Source organism: Natrix helvetica, assembly GCF_964273705.1.
Source record: "Natrix helvetica genome assembly, chromosome: 6".
NCBI lineage: Eukaryota > Metazoa > Chordata > Lepidosauria > Squamata > Natricidae > Natrix > Natrix helvetica.
The window spans coordinates 17,521,244-17,537,890 of record NC_138553.1 but is presented as its reverse complement, the minus strand read 5'-3'; the positions used below and the strand labels follow the sequence as shown (position 1 = coordinate 17,537,890).

Here is a 16,647-nt window from a genome sequence, read left to right as displayed (position 1 = left end):
GTACTGTACCCTGAAGTTGCACCTAATTGTATCATTCATTTACAAAGTTAGAAGAAATATAAACTCTGGCCAGAGAGAGACACTAAAAGATACATCTTATAGTATTTCTCAACCAATGCATTCCGGATGTTTTTAATTTCAACTTCCATAATTTCTAGGTAAAAATTAGTATGGGGTTAAGAAATAAACACAAGAGAGTGGATAACAATAGATTGAATATTGCTGTGTAGCTCATCTAAACAACATATTCTCATTTTTACTTTTAATATTTGAATTAATAAATAAGAATAAAGATAATCACTGAATTTTTAGATTACAAAATTTGTGGCTTTTTTGATTGGCTGATCAGGTAGCTGGATATAGAAAAGAGCAATACTAATTTCCCATTCTAACATAATGATTTTTTTTATTTTAATCCTGTTCTGAAATACTATCCCGGATGACTTTTCCAGCTTCAGCTTGAATTTATCTAGTGAAGAGGAACCCACAACCTTTCTGTCACTGGTTCCATATTATTAGGATTTCCCCCCCTTAATTTTCAGCTAGCATCCATTTTTCTATAATACCACTGTTCCATGTTTGAGTATGTGTGCAATTATGCTTGATGTTGTGGCATGAAGCAAGCAGCTCTGGTTTGGTATTCATTTCCTCAGGTACAATTGTAATTCTCCTGGCAAGTTCTGCCAAACAAAATGAGTTTGTTGTGACTGCAGTGTTTAATTTGTTTGTGTGAGGGAGAGAGGGAAGGAGGGAGGGAGGGAAGGAGAGAGAGAGAGAAAGAAATAATTTTTAAAGATTTGTTAGCAGAATGTTTAACAAATTAATTATTTTTCCTTATAGAAGTAAATATTTATGCCTCAGGGTTGATCCATGGTATCTTTGGTGCTCTCTGAGTTTGGGGTTTTTTTCTTGGAGACATTTCACTACCAAACTAAGTAATATCATCAGTGCACTATTTTTATTTTAATTATTATAAAAATATATAAAGCAGTGAACGTTATGGATCACTAAGGACAGTGTCTATTGTCTCATGTTCCTGCATGATCTAAAATAAAGATTGGAGAGATATATTTTTCCTGGCATGAGGTTATTTCTTAAGATTAATGATGGATGGAAACCAATGGACTGGGCTTTAACATACTTCCTTTTTGGTCTTTTATCAACAGTAACAGATTATTTTAACTTCTGTTATCATACAAAGGACTGCATATGATCCCAGTGGTCAAGATTGGTGAACCTTGATCTAACACTGAGAAAGGTTGGTGCACCCCTGCTCCTTTCAAGGCAACCATTCCAATGACGTATGTCTGGCAGGAAAGTTACAGAACTCTCTGTGAATTTTAACGAGTTCTGTCTCGTGCATCTATTAGGCGAAAGGACAATATATTACCCTAAAATTATTCAGCCCAGACATTATTTCAGATGTAGGCTGAATGTGAATTCATTACACCAGAGAGTAGCTAAATCAGGGGTTTCCAAACTTGGCAACTTTAAGACTTGTGGATTTCAACTCCCGGAATTCCTCAGCCACAAGTCTTAAAGTACATAAGTATTAAAGTACACAAGTTTTAAAGTACACAAGTCTTAAAAATGGCCAGGTTTGGAGACCCCTGAACTAAAGAGACAGGGACTGATACTACAGGTGGCTAGAGGCACAATTAATTGCTTATTATAGAGACACAATACACTAGGACCGTGACGGCGAACCTATGGCATGCGTGCCACAGGTAGCATGCGGAGTCATATCTGCCAGCATGCGGAGTCATATCTGCCAGCGACATTTGTTAAGTGAGTTTTGCCCCTTTTCACGTCCTTTCCTGCCAAAGTTGTTAAGTGAATCATTGCAGTTGATAAGTTAATACCCCGGTTTTAAGTGAATCTGGCTTCCCCATTGACTTTGCTTGTCAGAAGGTCACAAAAGGTGATCATATGACCTTGGGGGGACACAGCAACGGTCGTAACTACGAACCAGTTGCCAAGCATCTGAATTTTGATAACATGATTATGGAGAGGCTACAAAAATTGTAACTTTGAAAAATGGTCATAAGTCACATTTTTCAGTGCACTTGTAACTTTGAACGGTCACTAAATGAACTGTTGTAAGTCGATTATTACCTGTAGTACATTTAAATGTCATATCTCAGATTTAGGTGTGCCTACCAATTGAAAGCAGTCACAAGGAGTCCAGTCCCAGTTAAAATTATAGTCTAGAGAGGACAGAACAGTGATGGGTTCCGGATCCCGTTGCAACTGGTACGGTGCAACGGGGCCTGGAGGCCACCACATGAACGCGAGCAGCACACGCGCAAGCGCACGGAGCGTTTGCATGCGTCCTTACCTCCTGCGACGCCTCCGCAACGCTCCAGCTGCTTGGCGGAGCATCATGCAGGCACCGTACGCTGTGCGTGCGTGTGCAGATGGCCCGTTTCCTTCAAATACAGATAAGGAACGAGGGAGGGAGGGCAGGGCCTCCAGAGCACCGTACCGGAACGTTACCCGGTGCTACCGGCAGGCACCAGTTACACCTGTTCCGGGGCGTACCACCTGCAACCCACCGCTGGGACAGAAGCAATTTTCATCCCATGTTGTTTAGGAACAAACAAGCCCCTTGATAATTTTTATCAGTTTTTTATTTTGGCCAGGGTAACTGGAGAAGACAGCATCCTTTCTCATGGTGCAATCCCTACCTGATTCTTTCCACATTTGCCTTGTGTTATGCAAATAGGAATCTGCCTAATACCACCTGAAACTGGTCCATCTAATGTAAACCCTACCTGTTCTGACTCTCAATAGCTTTTCACAATTTCACTGGCTCAGCTCTATTGGGAAAGATTAAGTCTAGAACTTATAGCAAGGGGGTCAAACTCAAGGCTCGCGGGTCGGCTTGGAAATAGCAAAGGTCTGGCCCACGGTGCCACTAGCAACCAAAATGGGGTACGTGGGGGCTTTTGCCCCGTTTTTTGGCCTGGACAGCCTCCTGCAGCACTCTGCCGGCCAAAATGGGCCATGTTCAGATCTGTGGACTTCAACTCCCAGAATTCTCCAGGCAGCCTTGCTGTGGAATTCTGGAAGTTGAAGTCCACACATCTGAAAATGGTAAAGGTTGAGAAACATGGATCTAATCCATGTAGATTCCTATTTGCTTACTTAGCAGTGCTTGTTTCTTTAAAACACACACACAAACACACAAACTTTTGCCTAGGCTTTACAGGTAGTCCTCAACTTACAACCATTCACCTAGAGACTGCTCAAAGTTACAAGGGCACTGAAAAAAGTGACTGAACACTGGTCTTCGCATTTATGACCGCTGCAACATCCCCACGATCATGTGATCAAAATTCAGTTGTTTGGCAACCTGCATGTATTTACAACAGTTGCCGCATTCCCGGGTCATGTGATCACCACTTGAGACCTTCCCAGTTGGCTACTGATAAGCAAAGTTCCGGTGGGAATCCAGATTCATTTAAAGACCACATGATTCATTTAACCACTGCAGTGATTCATTTAACAATGACAAAAAACTCATTAAATAGGGTGTAACTCATTTAACAACGCTTAGCAACAAGAAATTCTGGTCCCACCCTGGTCATAAGTTGAAGACTATAATTGCTTTGCTATCCACACGTTTGTAGACTTAACATTTTTGGATTTGATAGTCTCTCCATGGGATTGTTGTAGTGGTGGAGGCAAATCTACAGAAGAAATGGCTTAAGTTTTGCAATTTTATCTATTACCCAGTGGTCTTTTCTTCTCTAAATATGACATATTAATATATATTGTTGCATCATTCCTGCAGTCATGCAGGCACGGTGAACGGCTTGATCATGGTAGCACAGGTAATCTTTCCACATCAATTACAAAAGTTTAAATTTGATTCGATTTTAATTTTGTTTGTTTGTTTCTTTTAAAGGCAGATCAGGTTCTGCCAGGCATAGCGGCCAGTTGGAAGACAGAGTAGAAATTAGGGTCGAGGATGACAGATGCAAAGGAAGTGGGGGTGATGAGAATACGACTATAGCATGCAAAGAAAGCCGAAAGGGCGAAGAAAGGAGATTTAGCAGAACATTACCTGACAGTCTGACAGCGTTGCCTCCTGGTTAGTTGTGAGCCGTGTGGCGGTAGTGAGGCAGCAGGCTGCTGACAATCTACAAGAGACTGATAAATTAGGCATATATACAAAGAGATGACACAAAAGGTTAGTAAGTAATAAACACACAAGGCAGGTGGTGGAAGAGATTTAGTGAGGAATGCCTGCTCTAAGTCAAGAGGGTTAAACGGTTCGAAGCATTGATAAATGCTGACAGAAACACTCAAATGTTTCAAGGTCTTATTTTAAAGGTGTCCCTGACTTGCTCTGAGTTAACAGCCTAAAACCATTGGGTAGGTTCTCAAAGATCACTTGCTAATCTAAATGGTGTCTACTATTGCCCTGCTAAGATGTCATTTTTTAGGCTCCTCAAATAGGTATGGGATACAGAAGGGAAAGAAGATTGCTCCTTGATTACGATCATTTGGGCAGTGACTTCAGTTTAGAAACCGGTTTTGCTTCTCTCATTGCAAAATCTAGTTAAAATCTTGCCCTTAAGTATATCTGAACATTGTCATATTCTGTAAAGATCTATACTGCCCTCCAATGGTATATATGTGGTATGCCTGTTAAAAGCGAATCGTGATGGTAAAATAGGATGCAGTGGAGTTTTAAATGACCTTGAGGAAAAAGGTGAATAATTCTCTTGAGAAAAGTCATTTAAGATTTGCAACTGTATTTATAATTATATAATGAATGCCTTGGGGGGGGGGGAAACATGGCACATTTAAAATGATAAAAATGTTTCATTATCTGAATTCAGTACTTAGTAAAGAACTTGGAAATGGGAGAATTTCCCTCAGAAAAAAATTCTTGTTGATTAATTTAAAAATGTAATTGCATTCAAGAATTTAGATGGATGTGTTCAACCATCTTTATCTCAGTAAGTTCTAGAGTAGGGGAGAATAACCTACATACAAGTACAAAAGGCAATTTATTTATTATTCTTATTTCTACTTCTTTTTTAAAGGAGCATTTAAAAGCAAGCTCCAATGTTGTAGAAAAACTAAATAAATAGTGGCATTTTATATATATTAGGGGACGATCAGTGATGTGGGAAGGTTTTTAGAAAGGATTTCATGATTTTAGGATCTTATAATTTGATTGCTGGAAGATTATTTGAATTTGTAAACTGATCTATATGATGGATTTATATATGAATATATATATATATATATATATATATATATAACACCTATAATCCTCTTTCATCTAATATATCAATACATATTAAAGACAAAGCAGTGGAATTCTTACATTCTCATAATGCCAGGGATTATTTCTAAAGTTATGGTTTTTTTTTTTCAATGGAGTCAAAGTGATTTTGAAACCTATGAATAAGCATCAACCTGCCTCTTGGAACCTAGATCCCAACTGTCAAATAAGAAAAAGTCCCCACCCTCTGGAATGTTCTCCTGTCAGAGATGAGATCTAGCCCATCTGGAACAGCCTAAAATTTTGCTCTGCTGCTTGGCCTAGGGCCCCAAGAGAGATGTGCTATATTTGGGGGTGGCTGATAGGTGAAGATGCTCACCCCAGGCTGCCAATCTTGGTTCTTCACTTTTAATTTTTTCATTCATTTTTTAGGATTTTTAACTTTTTATTATCTTGTAAGCCACCCAGAGTTGCTTTACTAGTGAGATAAGTGGCCTAGAAATTTAATGATTAAAATATGGACCTCTTCTTCTAAGTACCTATCACTTATAAACTTCTTTGAAGTTCCCTGTTTCTTTAACTTTGGTTCAGTATAATTTGAATCCATTTCCACCCTCCCACAAACCATAGGAAAGGCATGTATATATACAAAAGGCATTAAAACTTGCCAGATTATAGCTCATTGCCTGAAAGATGGGTGTGTCTTTATTTCTGCTGTTTTACATTCTGGGTAATATTCTAGCTACTTCATATTAGCCCAATTTGTTGAACCGAAATATAATGAATTGGACTATGTACTTGTGTTTAATAAATGTGTATGCATGTTTACAATTTAATGTATGTAATTTAAATATGTGTGTATATAATGTATGTGTGTGTGTCTTTGTGATAGGTGTGTAATTTGTATGTGTGCATGTGTGTAATTTAAAGATGTTCCTAATTTTCCCAGCACCTTCATAAAATTCAGCCTTTCACTTTTGTAGATTGACATACTGGACAAAATAATATGTGTTATATTTGGTTTTGGCTTATTGTGATAAGTTCTGAACTAAGCCAGTACAACATATGAATCCAGTGAATATGTGCATGGTTTTAGAAAGTGGGTTTACACATATGTGATACTATACTTTAATCAAGGATTAAGTGATTACAATAACCGATAATTGGCAGGCTCACACAACGTGCAAAACTAAAGTCAGACAAACCATATTACAGTGTGTTGTGCAAACCTTAAATCTTACACCTGATATTTCATCTACATCAGGGTCTCAAGGTTGCTCTGGGGATTACCAAGGAATTACTCCATACCTATGTTGACAGATAGCTCCATAGTACATCAAGTACCTTGGATCACCTTTTGACTTCAGCCTGACATGCATTTGTTAAGTAGCAAATGCTTTTAGGAGTTTAACTTCACTGCCTAGTTTCTCACATGAAAGTGTGAATCTGAAGAAATTTAAATGAGCCATATCTATTTGCTGAAGATTTATTTGTTCAGTCTAATCAGCATGGCAGCAACCTTCCTTAACTTTAACAGTAAGGATCAGGGCCTAGCCATGTTCCATTGTGACAGCACTAAGAGACCATTGTTCAGGATTCCATTTTCTTCCAGTTTTTCCCCATTTTTGCCATGTATTATTTTTCCCAATAATTCTACTTCTTCATTAGAACGGATGGAAATGCCACTATGTTCTTCTTGGTGAAGGACAGGGGACTAAGTTCGTCTGCTTCTTCATTAAATCTTGTATCTTGAATAATTAAAGCCCTCTCAAACAAAGCATCCCAACAGATGCTACTTATGTCTCCAAACCACAGCAAATATTGGCACTAACAATTAATAACATGCTGGGATCACAGCAGAAGAAAAATGACCGAGATGAGGAGGTGCAAAATCTTTTCTCAGAACAAGTCAGAGTTCCTTTCTGCATTATTCCTATTTTCTTTTACATAGGTAAGAGTCAAACTATGATGCCTCAATCATAGTGATCAATGATAGCTCAATTATGCTGGAAGTCATTACATTACTTAACAATGTTATTCAAAGAAAATATGTTGAAGCACGTTCTGTAAAATATTGTATGCTTTTACACTTGCTTCATTTCCACTCCTAACCCACAGACTGCTATCCTATATAGTTGGATATCAAGACCAGGTTGCATGACTAAGTCATAATGCATTAAGGCCACATGTGATGCACAAACACAAGAAACACTTCATGTTTACAACAAAAGGTTGCTCTGTGTCCTCTTCGTCTCATCATCTAACTAGTTTGCTCATAGTCAGTCTTCTCTTGACCTGGAAGGATAAGCAGGATGGTTTACTTATCTTTCTATTTTTGTTTGTTTGTTACAGCTAAGATATTAACCTTCTATAACTTCTAAAGGTCCCTGAGGATGCAAATTTTAATGTTTTACAATCAGTTGATACTTTTCCTCCTGTTTCTTGCTAGACCTAGCAATGATCACCTTCATTTATTGCTTAAAACATCAAGTCATGTTAAACCAAAAATCCATCTAATACAACACCTTCAGTTGCGCTGTGAGATGAACAGTTTTTAAATTTAGTAAAGAAACAAAGAAACAAACAAACAAATAAATAAATTTCTGACTAGTAGCCAACTCTGCGAAACTCCATTAACAGCAGTTAACATAATAGTAGCATGGCATGAAGTTTATCTTTTATAATTTATCACTAATATCTGGCATATATATTCATCCTCTTTTGTACATTATGTTCTGCTTAGGAATCAAAGCTAGTAGGTAATGACAATTTTGTCCTACATAAATTTGTAATTAATGAACCCTCAAGATAGTGATTATCAATGTATCCTACTTATGCAGATCCAAAGTCTCTGAAGTAAACAAAATTATCTTATGCTTAGAGATAGATCTCATCATAGTGCCTGGTTTTATCCTATTTTTCTGTTTCTAATAAATATCTAACAATAAGCAACAATGCAATAATAATACTGAAGATGGCAGCAGAATCAACATATCGTTTGGCTAATTGAAGTTGAGTAAAGTTGAATCTGTAGCACATTGAGTCAGAGTCATACTGTTTGGAGCAGCAAATAAGGTTTAATAATAAATAAAATTATTTAAATGTAATGACTAAGAAAACTAATTAGAGTATTTTGCCTCCTGGACATGTACAGATTAGCAAAATGGAGCCAGGAAGACTGATTTGGCAAAGGTATTATCACTCTACTGCAGGGGTGTCCAAACTTGAGAACATGGCTGGCTGGGGAATTCTGGGAGTTGAAGTCCACAAGTCTTAAAGTTTCCAAGTTTGGACACCCCTGCTCTACTGTGTGCTAATCAAAAAAAGTTTTCTCTCCAGTGACTACACACCAATCTGTTGAAAACTGTGATGCAAATCAAAAATTTTCTAAGGTGATCTTGAGGTATCAGTAGAGTTCACAACAGAATTGGTTCTCAAATTTCATTTGCTATCAACATAAATTACACTGTTCTTGTTCCAAGTATATAAGTAAAGAATGTATATATAACAAAGTATCTTTTGAAGTTGTCTATATCTCTGTTTTGCCTTAAATGTGGAGATTTGAACTATGAAGATTGTGTTAAAATTTGTTTAATAGATTTTAAAGAATATTCTCTTGTGGAACAAGACTCCAGCATATTATTTGTGCGTCTATCAATTTGCTTTCAGATCTCAACAATTTCATAAGGAATATATCTGTCTGTATTTACTCCATTTTAGCTGTTGCTCCATGGGGGCAAAGCAACCACCTAATCTTCATTTATAAATAACAGCAAAAAGTGAGATCACATTCTGCCAATACTTGTTATAATAATACAGATGTGCTTATTATTAACATTTTAGAATACAGTTAAAATCTAGGGTAAGTTTGGGTTAACTATCTCAAGCAAAATAGTTTTTCATATATTGGCATATACATATCAGGCCTCAAGGTGTGGAAATTTTAATTGACTTATCTAACTTTAAAAAGGGTATTAAACACATCATGTGATGTTTAAAGAGAGTTTCCATATTCAAAGACATTATATCATTGAATTAAGCCCTAGAATTTAAAGAATGAAGAAGACTTTTGCCTTCCCATCCTACTTGTAAGCATCACCATGGGCTTCTTGGAGACCTTTGTCTCTGTTTTACCATTGTAGGAAAAGGGGTTCTTAATTTTAACAAACACACTGTTCTGAATCATGGATTTTGCACTATAAATTCTAGTAAAATTGGAGGGCATCTATTGGGAAGCTCTAGTGTTTGTGTAACTCCCCTACAGAACAACTGGCATTCTGGCTTGCTCAGAAGCAAGAAAACAAGCATTCAATTCTTACATTTAATATATGGAAATGTTCTTATGTTACAATTAAAACAATATCATAGACCAGTGTTTCTCAATCTTGCCTACTTCAAGATATGTGGGTTTCAACTCCCATGCTGGCTGAAGAATTCTGGGAGTTGAGGTTGTTATTATTGAGAAACACTGTAGTAGACTAAACAACGCGTATGTTGACACTGAATGCTGATTACAACCATGGGATTCTACACTTATTTTTTTTTTTAATATTGAACGAGATATTCTGCAGAAATACTTTAGTCATTCCTCACTAAATCAGCTGAAAGATTAGCCAGCAGGTTAGTGAAGCAGCAGACACAGAAAGACAGAAATAGTAACATTTTTTCCCTTTCTTTCTTTCAGTCATACAGTACATAGAAATAATGGGCAACACTTAAATGTGTGTACTGTACCTGCTCATTTAAATACATAGCATGTAAATTTAAGATTCAACAGGGAAAAAAACTGGGAAAGGTATCATTTTGCAGAACATAACTCTGAAGAATGAGATGGCTTGCTGCTCTTGTTTACTATATTTCTACAACGTCTAAGGACCAAAATTTTAAAGACAACTCCAAAATTGTTCCCTTAATAAATTCAGTAATATAGGTGTGGGTAACCTTTAGATGATGGGAATAAGGGTAATCATGCCAAAAGGATGCTCCAGAAAGGAGCATTTTGAGGGGAGCTTGTCTCTGACTTTTTTGAGCTATATTCATCTTACCTCAAGGCTTACCCTGCAGCTTTTGAATATTTCTCAAAATGGCGGGACGTTCTGCAAAATTACAGTAATTGTGAACACAATCCGACTAAAGTGAGACAGTAACACTTTACAACAACAAAAAATCTAGATAGTTAAAAAGAGAGTGTACATTCATTGTGCATGTGACCGTTGTTTCTTTGTAGCTCTCGCTGCAACCGTGCGGGTGTGCCAAACGGATCACCATTCAGATGTGAGCACAATTTCAGAAATGAATGTAAATCTGCTCAATGCAGACGAAGCGCTTTCTATCAAATTGCAATTTGTTTTAATGAAACCTTTCAAACTACCGTACATGGTGCAGAAACCTGACATTTCATGGCAAGGTAGACAGGCTCTGCAAGGAAGATGGGAATCAGTATGTTACAGCTGCAATGTTGCAGTGTATTCCCACAAAATATCAAGGAACGATTAGGGCTTCTCCTAGAGTGTAGGAGATTGTCTAGGATCTAAATAATCCCGCCTCTTCATTTCATTCTTCTTTTCTCACTCACGGCCTCCAACTAAAACGGGAATTGGCAACTATGGCTCCTTTGTGACCTGTGGACTTCAACTCCCAGAATTCCTGAGCCAGCCATGTGGGTTCATGAATTCTGGGAGTTGAAGTCTACTGGCTGTAAAAGAGCCATAGCTACCGAGTACTGAAGTAATGCCTAACTGCTGTATTCATGCTCATTGGTCTATAATTGACCAAATCTAGGGTCTCTCCACAGATTTCCCCCAAGTTTACATTTACATTTACACCAATTTCTGGATTCCACCGGCCCTGTTTTAGCCCTATAGCTACTAGCAGATATATAGCAATTTATATACGTAGCAGTTATACCAATTTTCCAGATTTGAGAAAAAATAAGCACAGCTCTTTAAAGCTTTTTATCTGCCATTTTTTATCTTCCCATACAATGTGTTTTTTAAAAATGAATGGTTATTTTCTACCTGTAAAGATGGGTACAACTAGCTATTTGACTATTTTGTATTTGCAAATGCCACGTTTTTATTATTCTAGGATGAAAAAGAAAAGAGAGCAACCTCATGTGAAATTGTTTTTCTGATAGATATCTAGATCCACCAATAAATAACTCAATAGGATCTGCTCAAATGGCGTTAAGAAACAACAGGCTACACACAAATCTCTAATTAAGCCTTTCAGAAAAAAGTTTGTAAATATACGCATTGATATCTTTGAAAAATTGTTCTTGTTAAAGAATGTATATACGTTCTTCTTTTTGTCATGGTTTCACACACTTCGTTTTTTATTCTTTGATCAGGTCAACTGTTTAATTTGCTGGTCTGTGACCATAACGTGTATATCATCATGTAATGTTCATTTCTGGAATTTCTAAAAGATTTCAATAAATGTTTTAAAAATTGTGGATATAGTGCAACAGCAGTTTTATGCAGAATGCTTTATGAATCAACGGCTTCTTTGTCCTGTTGAAATCACTGCAATTAGGAATATCATGCACTTTGCCACATGCAAGATAAAAAGATTTGAAGAAAATACGTGAAAAAATTATTTGTAGTATCACAAATGCTTACAACATATTTCTTAGTATGGAATATAAATTCTCAGACTTGACTAAAGGACACAGAAATATAACCAGACCTTAGTAAACAGCTCAAAGCAGTGGCACCAAGAGGTAAAGTGTGATTAATTAGTTAGTTGGTTAAATAGATTAAATCAAATAATATCCTTGAATTCCTTCCCCTTCCCTTGAGGGGAAATTATTTCCAGATTTGGAATAGGATTCACATAAAATTGTACCGCCTCTGGAATGATTCTGTACAATGCTCACTGAATTAGTTCAAGGCATATTATCCAAACGTAGTTAATCTAAAATAATGATGAAACAGACACAGGAAAAGACAGGATATATTAAACTGAAAACAAGGAATCATGGACACAAAGGAATACTTTAAGGAACTGGAAATAGGTTTGATAAGGAATACTGTTTTTTTTATTTCCCAGAAGAAATAATTGCCTAAAAACAGAATGCAGACATATCTAGTTTTCCTACCCATCTATCTTGGTGAATTCCATGTGCAAATAAGGTTCCCTATTTTTATCTGATGCCTCACTCATTTCAAGTTTCCTTTCTGTGTGCTGTAATGAATGGGGCATACATAAGCCGTAAATCACATTCCCGTTAGCTTTCAAGTATGAACCAGGACACTTTATGTATGCTTGTTTGAAGTGCATAGTACAATCAAATTCAGCCTTTCTTAGCCATAGTTATGACTGCCAGAACATTATTATTATTATGATAAACAGGGGCAGCTGCAACAAGAAAATGGAGGGGGGGAGTGCATTCTTAGATTAGTGATTAAATGCAAGATGTGAAATTTTCACTCCCTTGAATAATCAAGCTCAGTTAAAACAATTATCCAGCTATACATATCTACAAGCTGCATGTGAAAATACTGAACATATGGCAGGTCTGTGGGAGTGTTGCAGTGGTGGGTTTCAAATTTTTTTAGAACCTCTTCTAAAGGTGTGGCCTGCTTTGTAGGAGTGGTTTGCCAGCCATGTGACCAGGTGGGAGTGGCTTGCCGGCCATGTGACTGGGTGGGCATGGCCAACTTGTAAAATGTGGTGAAACTCACTTAACAACACTCTTGCTTAGCAACCAAAATGTTGGCTTAGAAACTCTGGCATTTGAAGCACGCAAGTCTTAAAGCTGTCAAGTTACAAGACCCTTGCACCCCTAACCCTTTAGAAAAAAAAACCCAGGGGTGTTCAAACTTGACAGCTTTAAGACTTGTGGACTTCAACTCCCAGAATTCCTCCTCTCGCTCTTCATCTTGATGATGTGCGGACGGGCGGGAAGAGGGAGCTGGAACTGGTTCTAAACGGCACTGTAGATTTGTGGAACCTTTTCTATAGAAGAGGTTAGAACTGGCAGGAACCCACCCCTGGAGTGTTGGCTGGTTTTTTGTTTTCCATGGCCAGAGCAGGAGTTATGAAAATTGCAGAGCCAGTGAAAGGACCTTAATTGTCCCATCCTCTCATTAACTAGAATAACAAGTATTTTACTACATAGCTTCGGAATTAGAAGGCAGCTGAACTTGGAACAACTTATACCCTGCAATGACACCTCGGTGTTCTGATAGATGAACGCAATTCAAAGCGCACTGACGATGTCTTCTTGAATGATGATGAAATGTTTGCAACCAAATTGCCAAACTCAGAGCTCAGAACAACAGCCTAACTACAACCCGAGCTACTAATAGTCAAATACATTTCAATGACAGTTCTGATACTATTAAACAATTGCCTATCCCAAGTCCTTAGGAAGGATTCAATTGGTGATCAAAAATGCTCAATTCTGTCTAAATATCTGGCTGACTATGCAACAAACCATAATAATATCTTAACATATTTTACTTAAAAGGACATAGAAGTGAATCTGGACATCGAGGTAGCATGGACAGGCTTGATTGATGTGTAAGGTAAAGGTTCCCCTCACACATATGTGTTAGTCGTTCCCGATTCTAGGGCCCGGTGCTCATCTCTGTTTCAAAGCCGAAGAGCCAGCGCTGTGACCGGCATGACTAAACAGCACGGAATGCTCTTACCTTCCCACTAAAGGTGGTCCCTATATTTTTACTTGCATTTTTATGTGCTTTCAAACTGCTAGGTTGGCAGAAGCTGGAACAAGTAATGGGAGCTCACCCCATTACGTGGCACTAGGGATTCGAACCACCGAACTGCCAACCTTTCGATCGACAAACTCAGTGTCTTAGCCACTGAACCACTGCATCCCCTTGAACCACTGCGTCCCCTTTTTGATGTGAAAATGAGTTAATTCTTTCAACAATTTGTTCCAGACACTGGGTGGGAGCTTAATCCAACCATTTGTAGGCAACTTCAAACAATGTTTGGCTGGAAGTGATAGGAGTAAGTGAATTCAAAATTTAAAACTGTAAGAGGAAGTAGCTGTAAGAGGAAGTAGATGCAATAGGAAATAGCTAGTTTAAAGGCAAAGCAAAATGAACTGAAAAATAGGCAAAACAAAACTAAACAAAGTGAGTAACAGGAAAGAACCTATTATTCTAAGAATCCATAAAATAACTAAGAACTCAAAAACAAGCTAAAAGAGCATGCTCAATATAATATTGAATATTAACTGACACACCTTGCATATATTATCTGCTCATTTAAATGCACACGCAATGTATGATTTTGTATGATTGGAGAGAGTAGCAGAACATATGTAGAAGGTGGTCGGAGAGAATGTAACCTCATAGTACCTCCGCCAATGGGGAATGAGGACAGATGTGTAGCCAGTGCAAGGAATATATAAAGATGTTGATTTGAGATGATGAACTTTGGAGAGAACCAAGCTTTGAAAGCTTCTCCATTTATTGCAATAAATGAAACTAAAGGTCTTCACTGTGACTTGGCTGTTTATTGGTCAGGCATGTTTGCCACTGGTTGCAAAGGAAAGTAGCCAGGCGCACATAAACAGAAGGAAACCTGTTCCATAGTTCCTAAAGTTGACAGGTTTTAATCCCAGGGTAGGCCTCATACTTCTTTGCAGAACATGTGTAGTATTATATGCTTATGGCTATCACATATTCTATTCCCTGGTAAATCAGAGTAATTCATTGTAATGCTATGGCAATGACAATCAGTTTGAGATGAGCCATTAAAGATGGTATCAAGGAGCTTGATTTGATAGACAGGATCAATGAAGAGAACAAGTATAGAAATTCTACCCACATCCAAATTTGGGGCACAAAAATCTCAATGCCCTGTGTTAATAAAGCAAATATATCATTGGAGTTTTCTGGTGATGGGACTTGAAGTATTAATCCAGTCATAGCAGTATGTAGCATAAGTCTCTAAGCCAATGTATAGCATGGCTTGGTTTAGAAACCTTATCTGCTAACATATTCTATTCTGGAATCCTTGTCAAATGTAGTATTGAAATGAAGGGGCAATTTTTGAATTTCTTTCCAGATTTGCTGGAAATTGTTACAAAACTTATTCTAATTCCTTCCCCCTTAATGTGTATGTAATATTTGTTTAAGTACCAAAGAAACTACTGGCAATTTTCTAATAATTTTTTGCTTTATGTCATCATCTTTGGAACTTCTCTTCATCTCCATTAAATCTCATGGAAAAAAGAGCTTAGTTTATCTCAAGTAAGCTTAAAGTGATCAACTGCATATTTTATTTCCAAAAGTTATCTTAAATTTTGAAAAGCTTTTCAAACACTATGTTATTTCATCCTGATGTAATTTCATGCAATTAAAACCTTTAGGAATAGCCCTTTCAGATAAAATATTTAAAGCCATTAGAGGAAACAAAATACCAGGTGGCATTACCTTCATTCATATTTATCAACAAGTTGATGGATTGGTTTTGAAATTCATCCATAAAGCTCTAATTTGCTGGCTGATTAAAAACCTTAATGTGGTAGGATCACATCTAATGATCAGAAAATGATGACAATACTACTCGCAATTTTAATCGTAATAAAACTATTTGCTGAAAACACATTCCTCCCTAAATCAGAGTCAGACATGATTAATGGTTGCAGATGGCAAAACCACAGGCTGTTAGGCTGACATAAAAGTGATTATAGTCAGAAAGCTAATTAGTTAGCAAGATAAGATGTACATTTCATATCCCAGGTACCCACATGAATTTTAGCACATCTAAGCAAGTTAGCCATTTTTAGTAATGACACTTTTCCCCCCATTGCATTTCATTTTCCTTCAGTTCTTTATAAGGCCTACATAGCCCTGTCTTTTAAGCAGACTGGCCTGTTTCCATCTGCTCCTTGTTTCTACAGTGGTCCGATTTACTCATATCTGGTTTTATTTTTATTACTGGCTGTGTGAAAATTGATTCTCACAGGTCGGAGAGGAGCAAGGAAGGACTGTAATCCCCAAGGAGGAACAACCAAATACACTCCCTACAATTTCTGTGGCCTGAAATGGACGCATGAACATGGATGAGCACTTGGGCAACACTACTCACTCTGCTCCTTCAATTATGTCATATACCTGTGATGGCGAACCTATGGCACGCGTATCACAGGTGGCATGCAGAGCCCTCTGTGTGGGCACACCAGCCATCGCCCCAGCCCAGCTCCCCCGTGCATGTGTGCGCGCCTCCCGCCAGCTAGCTGGTCTTTGGTTCTCTGCCATGCATGTGCGGGAGGCGGGGTGGGGCACAAGCGGGGGATGCATGCAGGCATACAAGGGGGTGGGGTGCATGTGCGGGGAGCCGCTTGTATTTTGGGGCGTCACGTAGCACCCACCCCACCCCATTTTGGCTTCCAGGTTGGTGCAGGCAGCCTTCCAGGCCCAAAA

General features: G+C 37.9%; 1 protein-coding gene across 7 annotated transcripts in view; it reads right to left on the bottom strand.

Annotated features, from left to right (window-relative positions):
* The window catches only part of BICD1 (BICD cargo adaptor 1), a gene marked incomplete at its 5' end in the record, with an annotated part of 125,424 nt that overhangs the window by 9,610 nt on the left and 99,167 nt on the right, over window positions 1-16,647 (bottom strand). For 3 of the 7 annotated variants that reach the window (XM_081957882.1, XM_081957885.1, XM_081957887.1), the window contains one exon: window positions 4,070-4,145. The exons of the other annotated variants lie outside the window; for them this stretch is intronic. In XM_081957882.1, coding sequence (XP_081814008.1) covers window positions 4,070-4,145 — 76 coding nt within the window. The remainder of the gene's footprint in view (window positions 1-4,069; window positions 4,146-16,647) is intronic. 7 annotated transcript variants of the gene reach the window in all.